Raw genomic sequence first — 18,288 nt, 5'->3', positions numbered from 1 at the left:
CTCTTGTCATGACCACATGGCCAATAGTATCGGTATCGTGCCTGCCGAGAGCTCAGGACTTTGATGTTACACCACTTATCCTGCGCTCGTCCCCCTGCCGCTAAACCGGGAGGGGGACGCCAGCCGAAAGAAGCCCGTCAACCGTTGCAAGAGAAGCCTTGCTCCGTCGAATAGCCTATGCTTCTTCACGATGATCCGCCGGGCATAGGCTCCTGAGTCCTTGCACTGCTGTACGAGCCCGTCCCGACCGCCACAAGCTAGCCATGTGGGTAGACATGAGCCTCCGTATATAACTGATCTGTGTTTCGTCTGCTTTTCCTTCTCATCTCAAGCTATTCACAGCAGTACCAAACTCTTCTCTGTTTCTTTTGCTTTTGCATATCTTGCCTGTGGCAGATCACATTCTTTACCATTGCTGTGCGTCAACGAAGAGCTAGACTCAACAACACCTCGTCCGCCTATATCAAGTACCACTTGCTCTTCGACCTTCAAACCACCACAGCCATCACATTCATTTCATCGCTCAGCAGGTCTAGCGATATCCAAACGAGAATATCTACTTCTCACATCACTCTTTACAACATCAACATGTTTGCCCAAGCCAACCTCATCTTGGCACTCGCTGCCAGTGCCACCGCGCACATGATCATGGACTACCCTGTTCCATACGGAAAGGCTACTCTGAACAGCTCTCCCCTCGCTCCAGGCGACTACCCATGCAAGCAACGCTCTGGCATGTACGAAGTCACGGAGATGAACCAGTGGGACGCCGGCGAGACCAAGACCATCTCCTTCACAGGCTCTGCTGTTCACGGAGGTGGATCATGCCAATTCTCCATCACTACCGACCCCGAGCCATCCGAGAGCTCTCAGTGGAAGGTCATCCAGAGCGTCGTCGGTGGCTGCCCATCGAACGTCACTGGCAACATTGAGCCGGCTGACCCCAACGGTCACGGAGCCGCTACCTTCCCTGTGAAGATGCCCGAGAGCATCCCCGACGGTCAATACACCTTCGCCTGGACTTGGATCAACAAGATCGGTAACCGGGAATTCTACATGAACTGTGCTCCTGTCAAAGTCGGCAGCGGATCCGGTAGTGCGTCGACGAAGAGTGACGTGTCTGCGCTCTCCGCCCTTCCGGACATGTTCGTCGCCAACCTGCCCGATACATCTTGCAGCACCGCCGAGGGCGAGGACTTCAACTACCCCAACCCTGGTGAGAACATCATCGAGGGCAACGGCTCCTCTCTTGGAAACACCCTTACTGGTGCCGGATGCGATCAGATGACCAAGATGGGCGCTGGAAACGGACAGATGGGAACACCTTCCCAGCCTGAGGCTTCCCAACCCGCATCGAGCGAGGCGCCTGCCGCGACTTCCGGTTACGCCGCACTCCCATCCAACGGTGGTGGTGTTTTCGCCCCTGGTGCTTCTTCTGCTCCCGCTGCTGAGCCCACTCCTGCTGAGCCCACTGCCCCTGTCGCTACACCTACCCCCACCTATGTTGCTGAGCAGCCTAGCAGCGCTCCCGAGCAGCCAGCCTACAGCTCGCCTCCTCAAGTCCCCGACAACAGCACTCCCAGCGCACCCGCCAGCGGCAGTGACTGCACTCCCTGTGACAACGATGGCGCCGTTGTATGCATCGGATCCAACATGTTCGGTCTCTGCAACCGCGGATGCGCTGTTGCTCAGCCTCTCGCCAACGGCATGTCCTGCTCTGGTGGTGCTGTTGTCGCTTCCGTCAAGCGATCCGCCAAGTTTCCTCGCGCCCACCTCCACCGCCGCCACGGCTCGTCCCTCTTCATTTAAGAGTCTCGCAGACGTTCTTAGATATCCTCAACAGCCGTTGGCTACGAAATGCAATACCTGGAGTTTGGGAAACGGATCGGGGCACCCACGGATTGGGTCGTCATACAGGATGGGTTGGGTTTTGGGTCTTGGGTCTCTTGTTCATATACCTCTTCATGATGCGCGGATGCCGTTCGGTTCTGGCTCGTGACTGTTTTTGCGCTTTGCTGTTGTTACATTCATTCATGACCGGCTCTAGATTCAGCCGGCATGCCCTGTTATCTTCCTTGGAGAGAGTCGCTGTGATCTGCCTCGTGTCTACGAGCGCAACATACCCTGTACCTACTGTACAAAATCATACAAAACGCTTGTTCGTTCTATACTACTTTGATCATATGAATTTCGTGACGCTTGCTACCTTACTCCCGCTTTTGATCCTTTCTCCCACTGCAAATCTACCAACATAACAACATGGGAAAAGCATCCAGTTAATCAGTGTTTACATTTCCCAACCGTGTTATCCCCATGACTGTATATAACTCTGGCGATAACTACGAATGTAGCCAAGCAAAACCACGAGGCTATTCACCGGTTTATGACGTTCATGGGATGGCCGGCTCCTGATTGGGCAGCCTCTCAGGGAACAGCCAAGGGGACCAACTTCCCCTCTGATTCCCACTTTCAGCCCTAAGCTCCTGTCGCCAGCGCACACCCGAGCACGCGACGAGCCAAACGACAAATCCCCCTACGGCCAGTCGACTACTATTATTTCGTGCTGTCAGGCCCCAGAATTCTAACCGCGCCGAGGCCTTCGTTTCGCACGCCGCCGCCACTCAAGCTTAGGCGGTCATTGCGCTCGCCCCACTACTTCGCTGCCTTCACCTCCACCGTCTTCTTGTGCTCGCTCCCTAAGCCTTGCTGTTCAGACCGCCCACCATGGAGAATCAACCGCAGGATGTCGACCAGTCCAAGTACATTGACAATGCTATTCGCGCCGTCCGTGAGAAGAAGCCGCTCCCCGAGATTGACTTCACCCTGCATACTATGGAGGATGGAAACCAAGTGAGCACCCAGGAACGTGTGTGCAAAGGTATGCTCATTCTATACGTCGTGGCATGGCAATCCGCCAGCTTGTTCGCCTTTGCGCCGTTTTCGAGGCACACAGTCAGCTAACTGTGCCGTGTTCGCCAGACGTACAAGCACCCGCCTTCCACCCGCCCACCGACGAGCAATTCTTCTCCCCTCAAGATCGCACAAAGCCCAACATCCAATTTCTGAAGCAGCACTTCTACCGCGAAGGTCGCTTGACCGAACAGCAGGCGCTATGGATCATAAAGAAGGGCACAGAGATCCTCAAGTCGGAACCCAACATGCTGGAGATGGACGCACCCATTACAGTGTGCGGTGATGTTCACGGGCAATACTACGATCTCATGAAGCTGTTCGAAGTCGGTGGCGACCCAGCAGAGACGCGCTACCTCTTCTTGGGAGACTACGTCGATCGCGGCTATTTCAGTATAGAGGTAAGACGGCAGGAAAGCAGCCGCTGTGCATTGGCTGACACTCGCAGTGTGTTTTGTACCTCTGGTCGCTCAAGATCTGGTACCCCAACACCCTCTGGCTTCTCCGAGGAAATCACGAGTGCCGCCATTTGACCGACTACTTCACATTCAAGCTCGAATGCAAGCACAAGTACTCCGAGGCCGTGTACGAGGCCTGCATGGACTCGTTCTGCGCACTCCCCTTAGCGGCTGTTATGAACAAGCAGTTCTTGTGTATACACGGTGGATTGAGTCCCGAGCTCCACACTCTGGACGACTTGAAGAGCGTACGTGGAACCATGCCTCATCCAACGCCATCGCTAACCTTATTAGATTGACCGTTTCCGCGAGCCACCTACCCACGGCCTCATGTGCGATATTCTCTGGGCTGATCCTCTCGAAGAATTCGGCCAGGAGAAGACCAACGACTTCTTCGTTCACAACCACGTCCGCGGATGCTCATACTTCTTTTCGTACCCCGCTGCGTGCGCTTTCCTCGAGAAGAACAACCTTTTGTCAATCATCCGCGCACACGAGGCGCAAGATGCTGGATACCGAATGTACAGGAAAACACGGACGACTGGTTTCCCCAGTGTCATGACAATCTTCAGCGCGCCGAACTACCTCGACGTATACAACAACAAGGCTGCGGTTCTGAAGTACGAGAACAACGTCATGAACATCCGACAGTTCAACTGCACACCGCATCCGTACTGGCTGCCTAACTTTATGGACGTCTTCACATGGTCATTGCCATTTGTTGGCGAAAAGAGTGAGCAGAAGTGCCAATTCATATTGCAATATCATACTAACAAGTCGTAGTTACTGACATGCTCATTGCGATCCTAAACACCTGTTCGAAGGAGGAGCTCGAAGAGGAGACGCCCAGCTCTCTGGCTTCCGGTCCATCATCGCCACCCCTCTCCAGTCTCGACCCAGATTCGACCGAGTTCAAGCGACGTGCGATCAAAAACAAGATTCTGGCGATTGGTCGCCTCTCTCGTGTGTTCCAAGTGCTGCGCGAGGAGTCTGAGCGTGTCACTGAGCTCAAGACTGCATCGGGTGGTCGACTTCCCGCGGGTACGCTCATGCTCGGTGCGGAGGGAATCAAGCAGGCGATCCACAGCTTCGAGGACGCACGCAAGGTTGATTTGCAGAACGAGAGGCTCCCGCCGAGCCACGAAGAGGTGCGAAAGTCTCAGGAGGTTAGCCGAGAGCAGGCTCTCGAGAAGGCCACCAAAGAAGCCGACAACGACCAAGGTCTCGCGACTGTCGCAAGACGCATCAGCATGTAAGCATCGATCCTACGTAGCTTGTCGTGCAGTAACTAATTCGCATAGGTCATCTGGCTCTGGACGCAGCCGGAGAAGCTAGGCGCGATTCAAGCGCTCGCGATCCGAGAGCGAAGCCGATAGACGAGCTATGACATTGCAGGATGTTTAGGTTCTTGATTTCTGTATTGGCGGGCCACCAAATGTCATCAGTATACCACGTAGGCGTATTCGGGCCAGCGTAACCTAGAGGACATCACCTTACGAAGCACGGTAGTAATTTGTCGGTCGACTGCTCAACTTTAAGGGCGTCGACCTCTCATTGAATCACATAAAATCAAATTCCTATGACACCAGTGTACAGCCACTTGCTCCGTGTGAAGGCGTATGAGACTGCGCACGGACCCGGACCGAAGCTAGCTTTGCCGACCTACGTCAACATGGACATTTCAACAGCAATGCTCAACTTCAAGCCCGATGCCTCCATGGGTGGCCTCAGTGCCGCGACTGACGATCTTTCGCAAGACAGGACCGACTGATCGACTCCCGCTTGCGCGTCGCTGTCGCAATGTCCTCACTTCACGCCCGACCACCAGCCTCCGCGTGCGCTCCGCATCGACGCATGTCTCCCCGACCGCGATAAATCTGCGCCCGCACATCCCACCTCGGAACAAGGAGTTGTACGATGCACTGTCAGCGCTTAGTGGAGCCGCCGAGACCTACGTCAATATAAGCAGATTGCAATTGGCATTGCGGGGTCTGGCGGCGCAGGATGCTGTAACAAGAGTCGCTGGTACGGAACGCGCAGTTGAATTTGACGACGAGGGGCTGACGATGGACAGTTCTCGGTTTGAACAGCCAATTGAGTGCGCAGCAGCTTGCACGGCTACTACTCGCAGATCCACTCAGTGCTGAGGAGCAGTGGGAGAAGGAACTGGTGAAATCAGGCGACAGCAGCGAGAGAGCGGTATTGCTAAAGTATGTGCTTGATCTGCCATACTGGATAGCGCATCAGCTAACACGATTGTTGTGCAGATACGGCGACGATGCCGATGCACATGCGTCTTCGCCCCTCTACAAGGTCCTCTCTATACCCTCACGAACCCTTCAATCGCACAACCTTGAGGTCCTCGTCTCTACCATCAACGTCAATGTCGCAAAGTCCCTACCTCATATGGTTACGGAGAGCTCCACCGAATCGTTGCTGGTTCCCAAGCTCCAGGCCACTTCCGCACGAGGATTGCCCGTCCCATACCCGGTACACAAGACTCTAGTATTAGGAGAAGGACTGGACAGCGCCATAGCATTTGGAAGATTCTCAGCGGATGGGCTGAACGAGATGGATGATATGGTAAAGATGGCCGTCGACCTTCCCGCCCCGTCGGACGAAGTCAAGTCGGATACCCACGCCGCAAGCGCTCCCATCAACCTCCAAGTTGGCACGAAAGCGCTCGACAGCTTCCGCGAGTCGATCCAAAATTCCATCATCTATGAGCGAGGGTGGTTCAAAAGTGGTTTGCCAACGCTGTCGGAGTGGTTAGTCCAAGACCTTCAGGCCACAGACGCTATCAAGCCCCCGATGAAGACGCTTGTAGCTTCTATAGCCGACGATGTAGAAGCGAGCATCACCAAACAAGACGCTGCTCGATTGCAACAGCTTGCTCCAGTCCAGACACAATCAGACATCACAACCTCCATCGTCGGTCATCTCGAGACCTGGGCCGAGAAGTCTCATGCGGAGCTCCGTGACGAGCTTGATGAAGCCTTCACGGCTCGAAACTGGCACAAGTTGGCTTGGTGGAAGCTTCTCTGGCGTGTGGACGACGTCACGATGATAAGCTCGGAGATCCTCGAGCGGCGATGGCTCGTCTCAGCGGAGAAGAACAGCATCTACCTCGCCGGTCGCATGAACCAAGCTGGTTTTCCAGATGACGTCCAACATCTCGCCGTTGCCGATATCCCGGAAGTGACAACGCAGGACACAGCGCCGACGGCAGAGAACCCGCGAACAGATCTATCCACCAACGTCCGGAAACCAATACCATGGCCTGAACACATCGCGGCTGCTCGCACAGAACTCATCAACGACACCGTGCCACCTCTGCAGGCACTCGCTCAACGACTTCTCCTACAGACCTTCAGCACAACTTCCCTCTCGTCCGCTGCCTCAGCACTGCTCTACGCCTCCATGTCTACCTTCTCCGTCTTCGAGGCTTCAGCCGTCGCGGCACTCGGTCTTACGTTTTCTCTTCGCCGCATGCAGAAACTATGGGAAGGTGCCAGAGAATCATGGGAGGGTACCCTGAGAGAAGAGGGCAGACGCACGTTGAAGGGTACAGAGGAAAGAGTCAGATTCATCATCAAGAATGGAGGGAAGGAGTACGTTGAGGATGAAAGTGTAGCTGAGAGGAGAGCAGCGAGGGAAGCTGTAGCAAAGGTCAGAGAGGCACTTGAGCGGATGGACGGTGGGGATGGCAAGGGCAGTGTATGATCGATATGTATGAACTTGATTCAGTGTCGAGGAACAGTCTCCGTCGTAGTCGAATCAGAATTGGCGATTTCCCCAGTTTACCTCCTCTCTCGACTCAAATATTCTGCTGCTTAAGAGTTGCCTGTATTGCAATGTCTGAGTGAATTGGGGTGACACGATCTCAGCGCAGGTTGCGCATTGCAGGTTGCCTGCAGGTTGCTTATTCACTACAACCTGCCAACATCCTGTCTTTTTCTAAAGCCAAATGTGGCCTGAATTCGCGCGAATTCGCGCCGATCTAGCGTGACTCTGCCTTTTTCACTGACTTTCTGCAGCGTACTCTTGCAAGAGTACGAGGCCGTCACTGTAGTGTTGCCTAGGGTACGTGACGGTGCCCTACTGTGCAGCATCGTCTATCGTCCTCGCCCCGCCTGCTCTACACTTCTTAACAAAGCCCTGTCTGGTGCATAGACAGAGCCTGCAGGGTCTTGCTCTGCGCAGCATCTAATATTATGTAGAGGTAGAAGAACATACACGTAGATTTTCTGAAGAGCAGCGCACTTAGGCGGTAGAGGTATAAAAGGTAAAGGTAAGCACTTTTATGTATTTGTACATAGCTAGCTATCTGTAGAACCTATGCTACTAGCAGAAGAACTGAATGCAAAAGCTAGTGTGCTCACTACGGAGGTACATGTAGAATCAGTGTGAAGAGTATGTAAAGTTGAAAGCAGCAAAGTCAGCACAAGAAAACAAAAAGCAAAGTGCACATGCCAGAGCAGTCAAGGCATCTGTCCGACCACAGCTCGAACAGACGTGCCTAAACGCATGTTCATTTGGTCAGAGTTATAAACCACGCTTGAGATGACACTCGACAAAGGAAAGAAACAAAAGCTCAAAGACCGAACGTGTGGGACCAGGCAGTCCGAAGAGAAGTGTGGCATGTCTGCTCCAGAGAAGTTAGCTATGCCGAAAAGTGAAGAGAAAAGTAAGGGATTTGAACAAGATAAGACTTACTCGAGTTGAGAAGAGGCGAAGAACGATATCACTTCAGTTTGGCCTTCAGATAACGGCCGAACTTGTTATTGTAATCTTTCTGTCGATCGGCAGAGTCGGCCTTAACCCATTTACTCCAAATCCTCATATGCTTAGTGATCTTTTCAAAAGGTACTTTGCGCGTCTCTGTAGGTAGTCCTCTGGCCGAGAAGCTGATGTGATAGTCAGTTCCACGGCTGGTCTCGTGGGGATTAATGATATACTGAATCTATTGCCTTGTTAGCACAGTTGTAAGAACAAAGTTTGGTACCTACATCATGGGCGTTATGAGCTCCAGATTCTTCTTCGTCCATAACCTCTTCTTGCGTGGGTGCAATCGAATTGGAGCTGGATCTTGCGCGGTTTGGCTGAGGCCTTGGTTGCTCGGGAGCCCGTTGCTTTCCTTGAGCTTTAGACGAGAGTGCCGGTTGAGCTTGATCTCCTGCACTTTTTGCCGTGCCCGCAGGTATTCTTACGTCGACGCTTCCTCCCTAATTATGAAAAGTTAGTATTTCTATGTGACAGACAACATCTTCTTGATTGCTTACCCGACGTCGTGGGATGGACACGCTCGGTGCCATCACCCTCGGCTTCGAAGATAAAAGTGATGGTATTGGGCCTTCATCTTCATCGTCCGAGGCTACATTGTCTGGGTGGTAGTCCCGGCTGTTGTCCTGAGGCTCGTGCATCCGACCGCGGTCATCTTCAAACGGCGAGTAGCGCATCGCGCCGTCAGAGGGTTTCCCTGAGCGTAGGGGACGGGAAGACATCTCAACGATGCTGGCTAGGGTCGATAGAAGCTGAAAAGGGAGTGTGACTAGCACAGACTTGTTGTTGCTGTTGAGGTGCGAGTATGGTGTAGTGTAAGAAGTTAAACCTTGAATCACAGAAGAGACACCCTATGTAGTACCTAGTTCCATCTCTACTAGCGGTCAAACAATCAGGCATCTGTCTCTCACTCTAGATGTGGTAGGTGCGGCGCCTGCCCCGCCTTTACAAAAAAAGAGATGAGAAGCTATAGGTGAAGGCAAAGGGCGGTATGTTGTGAGCAGCAAGAGCTAGCTGGCGGTGTCTGAGGGACAGACAGCGAGTGGCTGGCCCTGTGGGAGAGTAGCGTTTGCAACGGGCGGAAATGAACAGGCCAACAAACACAGACGCCAATGCCGCAGTGACGGTGGGAAAAGGACTGACGTTGAGTGGAAGTGGATGATGGGCAGGCTCAGCCGCAACTTAGTCACCCAGTTTGAACAATGAGAAAAGCACTCAAAGTGACAGGCGTAATGAGAGTGTTGGACATGAGGTGTATAATTTAAAGTTCAACTTTGATTATGATCTGAATAATCACCAAACAAACCGAAGCGCTAGCTAGACATTGTAGTGACTGTGCAGCAACGCTGTACAAAATACCAAATGAGTATACTCGCAAAACATCAAAACAGAATGCTACTGTGTACGGCCGCGCCATCGCAGACCCAGTTAGAAGATCTCGCCAAGTCGAGGCTTTCCACCCTTCCAATCATTGCGCTCGTAGTATCGGAAGACAAGATCGTAGCCATCCAAGTCATGTACAATGCGGTCGACGCGACGGTATCCTGCAATTGTCTCCATCCTCTTCGCCTTCTCAATGTTCTTGGCGGGCATCTCGTCAGCAGTAGGCTTAGCCTCGAAAAGAGTGACGCTGAACCTGCCAGGCTTGAAGATGCCGACGACATGCTCGACGACGTCAGCCGTCTCTCTACCAGTCTGGCGGGCAGGTACATTGGTCTCGAACGAGGCGTAGGAGCACTGGGGCTCAGGTGTGACGTGTACAGTGAAGTAGTGGGTGGCATCAGAACCCTTCTTGGAGCCGTTGGGAGCACCACCTGGGGCGGGAATGACGCCGTTGGCAGAGAAGCCACATGGCGTGAACAGGTAGGCGTCGATGCGGGCGTCGGGGTACTTGGAGGTAGGGTAAACATCGGCCAGACCACAGTGCTCAGAAACAACTGTGCCGAGAGTATGGCCCTCAGTGGTCAACTCCTCCGGGAAAGTTAGCTCCTCGTCAGAGTTGAAACCAGAGTGGTCAGAAGAAGTCTGCTCAAACACGTCGAAGCTGTCATCGGAGGTGTGGGTGTTAGCAGCGGAGTTGAGGACAGTAGAGCCGCCGAGGCTCTCGCTGTGGCCGTTCTCTTCCGCAATGGTACCTAGGGATTGGATGGCGTTCTTGCGAGCCTCACGGGCCCTCTGGATGTAGCGACCTTCCGCAACCGCACTTGCGTCCTCTAGATAGAACTGACGGGCGTTCTTCTCATCGAGGTCGGTCATCAGGATCTCCAGAGTCTCGTCCTCTTCTTCGTCGGTGGCCTGCTCACGCAACATGCGTTGAGGGTGGCTCACGAACTTGGTCTCGGTATCAGGCGCAAGCTTCTCCTCACCAGGACTGGGAGGTGGAGTGAGGCTGGTGTCTGGACCGGTGATGTAGAGGTACCAATGTTCGCCGTTCATCTTGCCAATCATATAGGCACTGCCACCCTGGAAGCGGTCGTCCAGGTAGCGAACCTCATCACGCCAGCTGCGGTGGGGTCCACGCTGCTGATCAGGGTAGAGATAGTTCTTCCTGCTGTAGAACACGCGGTATGGTGTGGCGGCTGGCGCGACGCCTGATGCCTTGGGTGCAACGAAAGGGAAGCCGACCCCTGCAGCAATCTCCAGCATACGGGTGAGACCCCATAGTAGAGTTGTGGTTCCGCAGGTCTTGAGCACGACCTTGTGAGGAAAGACGAACATGCTCGACTCGGACAAGAGGTAAGCGTCGACATGTTCAGACTCGATGACAGAGAGAACCTTGCAGTTGACAAGATCGAGCATGTCCTTCCAGACATCTGCCGACACCGTCTTCAGTCCAGTCGGGCCGGCTTGTCCAGGCAGTTCGGTAGCAGAAGCGCTGAACCATACTTCCAAGAGCTTCTCAGGACCCTCAAACGAGTTGGTAGAGTCGAGATCGATGGTAGCCTCCTTGTTGATGGTCAAATGAGGGGTGCCAATGTGCGACGAAGGCGAGGCAGTGTAGTGCTGAGGAATCTCAGTAGCGACCATCTCTTGACTGTGTGGCTGTCGCGCGCACGAACAGGTCTGGTAGGTGTGTTTGGTGGCCGTGGCTGTACGGAAGCTTGGAGAGGTGGCTAGCTAGGAAGCTATGTGCAGCACAACCTCGCTCAGACAAGCAATGCGGTGCTCGCCTGAGAAGAATTGGCCCACGGGTCGCAAAGAGTAGGCGAGGCTGGCGTGTGCCAGCAGCAGTTTATGGAGGAGAGGGTAACCGACCGTAGTCGATGTTAGGGAGGTCGGGCGTTGAGGGGAATAAACGAGGCCTTTCGCCGGGAAATGGTGGCAGTGGTTGGGGTCCTCGCGATACCAGATTCCGATACCCTGGGGAAGTATCGGGTCCAGCAGAGGAGATCTGCTTTAGATGGGTACGATGGTGGGTGGTGAAGGATGGGGCGTGGCGGGTGTTATCGAGGCCTGTGAATAGTCAGCGCTGGCCGTTGGGATGTCTTGCACACTGCTTCTCGCGGAGACAACGACTCACTTCGCAGGCTTGGACAGAAAGCGTACCAGGTCCTCGCGACGCATAGAAGAGCCGAGGTGGGCGGCGATAGACGGTCTGCGGGCTACTGAAGCCTAGGCAGTGGTGGAGAGGGAGGAGAGTAGGTCTGCCAGCGTGACGATGTAGGTTTGGTGGGCAGCGTTGAGCAGAGAGTCAATGCAATGGCGTTGGGCGCTGATAGAATCTGCGTGAATGAGCGGGCGGACGTGACGAGGTTATATTCCCACACGGCAGGCGCGAGAGATGTGGGCGTGTGCAGAGTGTCAGGAGAGCGACGTACTGTGCGCAGTGGATGCAAACTTCACTAGGGGAATTTGACGTGTGTGGTGCTGGGGCGACGTCGTGGAAGCTTCGGGCCTTCACGCGACAGCGATTTTTCACGAGTGCGGTGTTTTCGCATCAGGACGTCACCGCCCGTCCCAGTTGGCTGGAGCGCCCCGCCGTCTGCCATTTCACCCGACTCGGCCATCCGCCATGTGCCTGACACAAGACGCGAATAGGTCCGACTGCCACTGCTGCCATGATCGGTTGCTGCTATGTACATCAGGGAACATGCTGCCTCCGCCATTCCACACTACGCCCAGCTGGGGTTAGCAGCACATGATCACGGCTTTACACGTACGTGCCAGTGGTACCTGATCTCACCAGCACAGCCTTACGCCATCAGTCAGAACCCGATGGGCATGTTAGTATACGCTCCTTCGCAATCTCCGTCGTCCAAGTATCCCAATTCTAATGTAACTGCTCTACATCACTGCGCACGACCACCTCTTACAGCCAGGGCGAAAAACTCACATCATCCAATATAGCCAAGTTGATTCTATTGCCCGGAATAATAATCGCACAAACTGCGTATACATGTATAACACCTCCCCATAAGGACACCAGGCCCTATGGCGTCAGCACAGCCCCTGCAACAAGCAAGCATACTCCCAGTACTCGTGACTACGGGCCGAAACACCAGGCGCACCCGTCCGTCTTTGTTCCAGCTTAATCGCATACAACAAACCTGATATATCTATATCCTGAATCAACACTTATTACCACCTAACCTTCCCTTTCAGGCATCTTCAACTTCAGCTTCCCTCTATTGATCATCATCTCGAAACATTCTCTCAGATCCAATACCAGCGCATCTGGTGCCTCGAAGCCTGGCAACATTGCGGGGCGGCCAGCATGGCGCCTCACCCAGGATATGTCCCAGGAACGTGCACCCCACATTAGCGGCGTTGCGGTGCTGCTGTTAGGATGGAGGAAGGTGGAGATGCCAAGGGGGGTGGATGTAAAGGGTTGGTAAGAGGGGGATTGCATGTCGATGTGTGCGCGGCGGAGCCAGCGGAGGGCCTATCCGTCGTCAGACGTCAGCGGTGAGGAACTTCAGACGAAGAGTTCAAGGGTACACCAAGATGGGCCTCAGCAGATCTTCAGGTGGCAAAGAGTACGTCACAGACAGCGGCGAGTGCCTCCCAACCTCCTCATAACAAGCGCGTCAAATATATGAAAAGGGTAACGTACCGCTTCAGGCCCTGGTAACCATTGCAACATTGTAAAGTTCAGCACCTCTGTAGGACTCCATGTATAACTCTTCCCATCGCCGTCCACTCTATCTGGGCTCGTCGCACCTCCAGGTTGTGCCGTAGATGTCGAAGGAATATCCTCCTCTTCCTCCTGCTCTTCCTCACCACGCTGCATCTCTAGCTCAACCGGTGAAAGAAAGGGACTCCTTGGCCGCGACGAGAGAGGACGCGGTGGTACATCTCCATCTCTCGTATGTATGATATCGAGCAAGGCGGCGAGCAATCCCACTGGCGAGTCGCATAAAGAGAAGGCCAATGTCTGCGGTCGAAGCGAGTAGAGACGATGCAGCGTAGGTCCTAGCGGCTTACCGCCATACACTGCATCCAATGTTGCCGGGTCTTTCCCATGCAGGCCTTTCGGAGGTGTCTGCAGTTCATTCGGCGTATATCCAAAATTAAGTAACGGCACCTTTGCCCGTGTCAGCTTCGCAACCCGGTACTTGAGATACCGCATCGCCCCGCTCTTCAAGTTCGGCTTGTCAAACGATGGATTCGCAGTATGCACCGCCCGACAACTCTCTGGGTGTCTCAATGCCAAAGCGCGACATATACCAAATCCCCTGTAAGACTTATCAGCGACCACGTAACCAAAGCCGAGACCACGAAAATTTATGACTTACCATCCCGTTCCATGAGCGACGAACTGTGTGTATCCTAACCTCCCCATCAACCTCTGGAATACATCCGCTGTCCCGTGCAAACCAAACCCTTCTTCCATACTCGCATCACTAAACCCAAACCCTGGTATACTCGGCGCCACAACATGGAAAGCCTGCTGTGCACTGTTCGCATGGCCAGGCAGAGAGTGTGGATCCGTCAGCCCATCAATGACGCGTTGGACTTCGATGAACGACGACGGCCATGTGTGACAGAGAAGCAATGGGATGGCGTTGGGGTGTTTAGATCGCTTGTGTACGAAGTGTATACGTAGCGATTGTGTGGCATCAAGGGAAGTGATGGAGGAGGGTATGGTGATGGTTGTGCGGTATTGAGGGAGAGTCGAGTTGAAGCGCGATTCGGCGGCGCGCCAGTCGTAACCTTCGAGCCTGCTTGAATGTCAGTTTTTGTGAAGGTCTGGTGTAGGAGAAAGAGGAAATGTACCAAAAGTCCAAGAGCGGTTCAAGTACACTCTTCGGTGTACCTTGCTCCCATATCCTCTCATCAGGTAATTCAAGTTCACGCGGTAAACGCGTCAACTCTAACTTCTTCTTGGTGAGCTCAAGGTATTTGGCAGAGACCTGTTTTGAGGTCAGACTTCTCGGCTCGGCGATAGGTGGATTGTAGGGAGACACGCACATGCATGCTGTACGTGGTGATGGCTTCATCGTCGTGAGGTGCGGATGTATTCATGATTGCAGAGGTATATTAGGTATTGGAGTGAGTCTGTTCTGTTCGTTAGTGCCAGTCGCAGGGTCGGTTTGGTAGGGCGCAACTGTAAATACCTGTCATGTATATCCTATCTCCGTCCAAATGTCGCATAGGTACACAGCAGCCGTAAGATATTCACAAAGAGCTCGCTACCATAGGATTAAGACGCGGAGATTAATGCACAAAAGTATAATGGACACTATTGGGTTGCGGGAGCACCACATTACATGGGGTACCTCCACTTAACCACTTGACACTTTCGTCCGTCGCGAACGCACATCAAGATAAGATCGTCCTGAGGCACGTCAGAACACCCTGGAGCTTGCGCGTTTCGCTTCATTGTAGAGCCATGAAACGAATCTAGGGTCGCTTGTAGATGTCCTTACACTGTTGTTGGCTGTCTATCTCTAGCGCACCAAGATGTGGCGAGTGTTGTGGCTGTGCAGTCGAGCCCAAATGATCGGCAAACGTCAGGGTCTGATTAGGATAAAAGGCCTAACCCGCATGCCAGGCACACCAATGAGCGTTCGCGATGCTGTAAATCTTCTCGAATACGATGGAAGTTGTGGCCAATATTTGCCATGTGGCTGAAATAACATTGCCGTGACATTTCTTACACGTCTCTAACTGTGTTGGCGCCGGCATTACCGCTGCTCGTTGGGGAGCGTTGCGCGCCTTGGGTTGCAACTCCGCGTAGATTGAGGGAGCCAATTCGCTGCACGAGATTCGTCCCGACTGCATCTACAGCCCCTCTTGGCTGCAGAAGTGAAGGCGCTGTGGCCGCAGCTTCTTGAACCTTGAACAACCTTATGCTAGTGTTGTTCCATACCCCGGCAGTACCCTTGGCTACAACCATCTCGGCTGCGAAGACGAATCCCCAGAGTAGCGACTCATACCAACCCAGAGATAAGGCCGACCACTCGAAAAGGTGCACCCTGATAGGCGAAGGCTCAATCCCACGTACCTCGGTCTCGCGTATAGTTTTCAACGCTGCGGCCGTGTCGTTGGCGCTGCCTGAGCTGGGCATCTTGGGACCGAGTTCCGATATCAGCATGAGAATGGTATGCATCGGTAGTTCTGAAAGCCATCCTTCCAACTACAGAGGTCAGTAAAGCTCGTGGTCTGTACAGTGCAAACTTACCCATGGGACGGAGGGAGTAAAGAACTCATTAGTGGCCAAGGCTGGGCCCGCCAGACTATGGAGACTGGTCATACTGTTCTGTCGAGAGAAGGCAGGTTGGCCAACTGGCATCTTGCCCCTTGCCTTCTCCGACATGCCCCTTACTTGAAGCGGCACAGAGTCGTCTATAGATGAGGCTATGGATGCGCTTCTTGACGCGCTTCTCGAGGCTCCTGACTGCGATGGGACAGGAGATCTTGATGGCTCTGATGGACGTGCATCTTCTGCGTCTGAGTCATCATCGTCGCCAATGGCGAAAGCACTGTCCTCTTCCGGTACATTACCTAGAGTAGGTGTGCGAGCTACCGTAGGACTTCTAAGACTGTCGATGGAATTAGTTCGTGTGAGGTCTTCGCCGCCTTCTTTGCGTTGCTGGTTCTGACGCTCGATTTCTTCTTGGCCGCTCTCCAACGTGAAGTCTCGCAGTGCCTGGAACCTTTTCCGCGATCTCACGATGGCGTACACCAGGTTTGGATTGTCTAAAGACAGTTAGACCAAGTAAGAGAGGCCCAGAGTTGCTGTTCTTACGTGGGTATTGATGCTCAATCATAGCATTGAGAACTTCTAGCAATGATTGCAGGAGAGTGTGATTGTTTTCGTTGGCGAATAGGAAGCTAGGAGATGACATGGACGCAAAGAGTTGGAGCAATTTCGAGCTCGAGGCGCGTCCGATGTTCTGAACGTAAGCCGCGATGTTGTTGAGAATTGCGAGCAAAGCAGGGTAGATGGCGTCTAGCCTGCCTTTACCGGTGGTGAGTAGGGTATATATAGACTAGCACAGTCAGCATATGTATTAATTCTAATAGTGATACATACCGTGATGACATAGTCGGCGTATGTGCCATGAAAGTTGGGTATGCGTATGCTAGCCGGAAGCGACTCTTGCCCTTCAAATGTCTTGTTGAGGCTCTTGCCAAACTGTGGTTCGACACTCAACGTCTGAAGCACGAAGATGCACATGCGCACAAGACCCTGCTTTGACAGATCATTCCTCTGATCGATGGCATAGTAGAGCACCAAGACGACGAAATCGTGGGCTCTGTCGGTATCAATGATGAAGGAGCGGAAGCGCTTGTTGCACTGTAATGCCTCCCAAAAGAGCATGATCATTTCGGGTGCCCAGGTCAGTGACTTGTGGCTACCAGGGAGATAGGAGGTGTTGGCTTGGAGCTAGTCTGTATCAGCGAGAGAAAACAGTGTGTTGAGTATTTTGCATACCGGCTGATTCAGTATTCTCGTCATACCATCAACCAGGAACTGGAAGTCTTGGGGACGGTGTAGACGACCGAGAAAATGGCGGAAGAAGTTCTTCGGCGCCGGACCGTTGCCAGACTCGGGTATAGGGTACAGAACGAGGACGAGGAGTAACTGCAAGCAATAGGTGACCAGAACCTGTCGCTGGTCCTTGAAGACGACGTGGTCGTATGGCACGCGCCATGTTGCGGGGTTGTATTTGAGGGTCTGCGAGATTCAGTAGTGCATAACAGAGAATATCGAGGCACTCACGGTATTGAGCAGCGAGCAGAGGACGGACAGAACGACCTGCTTGTCGGGACAGGTCGCAATGTAGGTGATAGCCTTAACGCCCTTGACTGGCAGCACGCCCGCCGACATGTACATGGACTTGCTGGCTAAAGTAAGCAGCAAGCGCAGGATCTCGGTCCTGTTGCTCTCAAATTCCTTGGTCGAGGCGACGGGCGTGTTGCAGCCAACGCCGCTCTGCCATATCGCATACGAGACCTTGTTCTTGCCAGCCGCGACTTTGGGAAGGGTGAAGTCTGAGAAGAAGAGCAGGTCAATCAGCGTGTCGATGATCTCCTCGGCCAGCGGCTTGGCTTTCTCGAACTCAGGCTCCTTCTCGGTGGGCGTCTGCTCAGGGTCGGCCTCGTCGAAGATGATCTCGCTTCGCACCAGCTGGCCCCGCCGACTGCGCTTCCGCCGCGCGGCCCAAAAGAATTGGTCCTCCCAGGTCTCGAGGTGGTCGGCTTCATACAAGAAGGGCAGCAGTCGCGTGAGGACCCGTATGCAGTTGAGGGCGTCGCGCTCCGGGGCCAGCTCGGGGTCGGGGAAGGAGGGGTGGTTGCGCAGGACTATGAGGCGCGAGGTGACGGCGAGGATGAGCGTCTCGAGATTGGCGAGGTTGTTGTCGCGGGTGCGGCGAATGTCTGCGGGCGAGAAGAGCGAGAAGACATCTTCCGTCGACTCGGGCAGCTCCCAGAACTGGCGCCGTCGTCAGTACAGTAACAGCACAGAGGGCAGAGGGCAGGGCAGAGCATACGCCAGTCCAATAAGCGTCGTCGGCGGGGATCTGCTTGGGCTCAGACAGGCGGAAGACGCCCTGCTTGAAGGACAGTTTCGAGTCGGATGCACCCATTGGCAAGCATGTCACGGCGTCATGTGCGCATTCTAGGTGCGGTAGATTGACACAGTAGATGTGGTGAGAGCAGCCTCGCCGAGAGTGACGTCGGCAGCGCC

At 53.9% G+C, this 18,288-nt stretch overlaps 6 protein-coding genes across 6 annotated transcripts; 3 read left to right on the top strand and 3 right to left on the bottom strand.

The window, feature by feature from the left end:
• Window positions 1-588: 588 nt before the first annotated feature.
• Window positions 589-1,809, top strand: J4E88_004619 (uncharacterized protein; the record flags this gene model as incomplete). The annotated part of the gene is made up of 1 exon (XM_049398263.1): window positions 589-1,809. One exon carries the CDS (start codon window positions 589-591, stop codon window positions 1,807-1,809), a length of 1,221 nt encoding a protein of 406 aa, XP_049255824.1.
• A 915-nt stretch (window positions 1,810-2,724) lies between these two features.
• CNA1 (3',5'-cyclic-nucleotide phosphodiesterase (PDEase) (3':5'-CNP)) lies at window positions 2,725-4,624 on the top strand (the record flags this gene model as incomplete). The annotated part of the gene is made up of 5 exons (XM_049398262.1): window positions 2,725-2,878; window positions 2,980-3,311; window positions 3,359-3,616; window positions 3,663-4,101; window positions 4,152-4,624. 5 exons carry the CDS (start codon window positions 2,725-2,727, stop codon window positions 4,622-4,624), a joined length of 1,656 nt encoding a protein of 551 aa, XP_049255823.1.
• Window positions 4,625-5,077: 453 nt separating this feature from the next.
• Window positions 5,078-7,091, top strand: J4E88_004617 (uncharacterized protein; the record flags this gene model as incomplete). The annotated part of the gene is made up of 3 exons (XM_049398261.1): window positions 5,078-5,393; window positions 5,443-5,578; window positions 5,636-7,091. 3 exons carry the CDS (start codon window positions 5,078-5,080, stop codon window positions 7,089-7,091), a joined length of 1,908 nt encoding a protein of 635 aa, XP_049255822.1.
• Window positions 7,092-8,112: 1,021 nt separating this feature from the next.
• On the bottom strand, window positions 8,113-8,382 carry J4E88_004616 (uncharacterized protein; the record flags this gene model as incomplete). The annotated part of the gene is made up of 2 exons (XM_049398260.1): window positions 8,113-8,299; window positions 8,378-8,382. 2 exons carry the CDS (start codon window positions 8,380-8,382, stop codon window positions 8,113-8,115), a joined length of 192 nt encoding a protein of 63 aa, XP_049255821.1.
• Window positions 8,383-9,578: 1,196 nt separating this feature from the next.
• On the bottom strand, window positions 9,579-11,177 carry J4E88_004615 (uncharacterized protein; the record flags this gene model as incomplete). Its single annotated transcript, XM_049398259.1, has 1 exon — window positions 9,579-11,177. The coding sequence occupies one exon, from the start codon at window positions 11,175-11,177 to the stop codon at window positions 9,579-9,581; it is 1,599 nt and encodes a 532-aa protein (XP_049255820.1).
• A 4,069-nt stretch (window positions 11,178-15,246) lies between these two features.
• J4E88_004614 (uncharacterized protein) lies at window positions 15,247-18,187 on the bottom strand (the record flags this gene model as incomplete). The annotated part of the gene is made up of 7 exons (XM_049398258.1): window positions 15,247-15,729; window positions 15,775-16,292; window positions 16,342-16,585; window positions 16,630-16,983; window positions 17,032-17,274; window positions 17,320-18,033; window positions 18,092-18,187. 7 exons carry the CDS (start codon window positions 18,185-18,187, stop codon window positions 15,247-15,249), a joined length of 2,652 nt encoding a protein of 883 aa, XP_049255819.1.
• Between the last annotated feature and the right edge of the window lie 101 nt (window positions 18,188-18,288).

This window comes from Alternaria novae-zelandiae (genome assembly GCF_023758075.1).
Source record: "Alternaria novae-zelandiae strain BMP 2774 chromosome Unknown scaffold_8, whole genome shotgun sequence".
Taxonomy (NCBI): Eukaryota; Fungi; Ascomycota; class Dothideomycetes; order Pleosporales; family Pleosporaceae; genus Alternaria; species Alternaria novae-zelandiae.
This window is presented reverse-complemented; position numbering and strand designations above follow the sequence as displayed.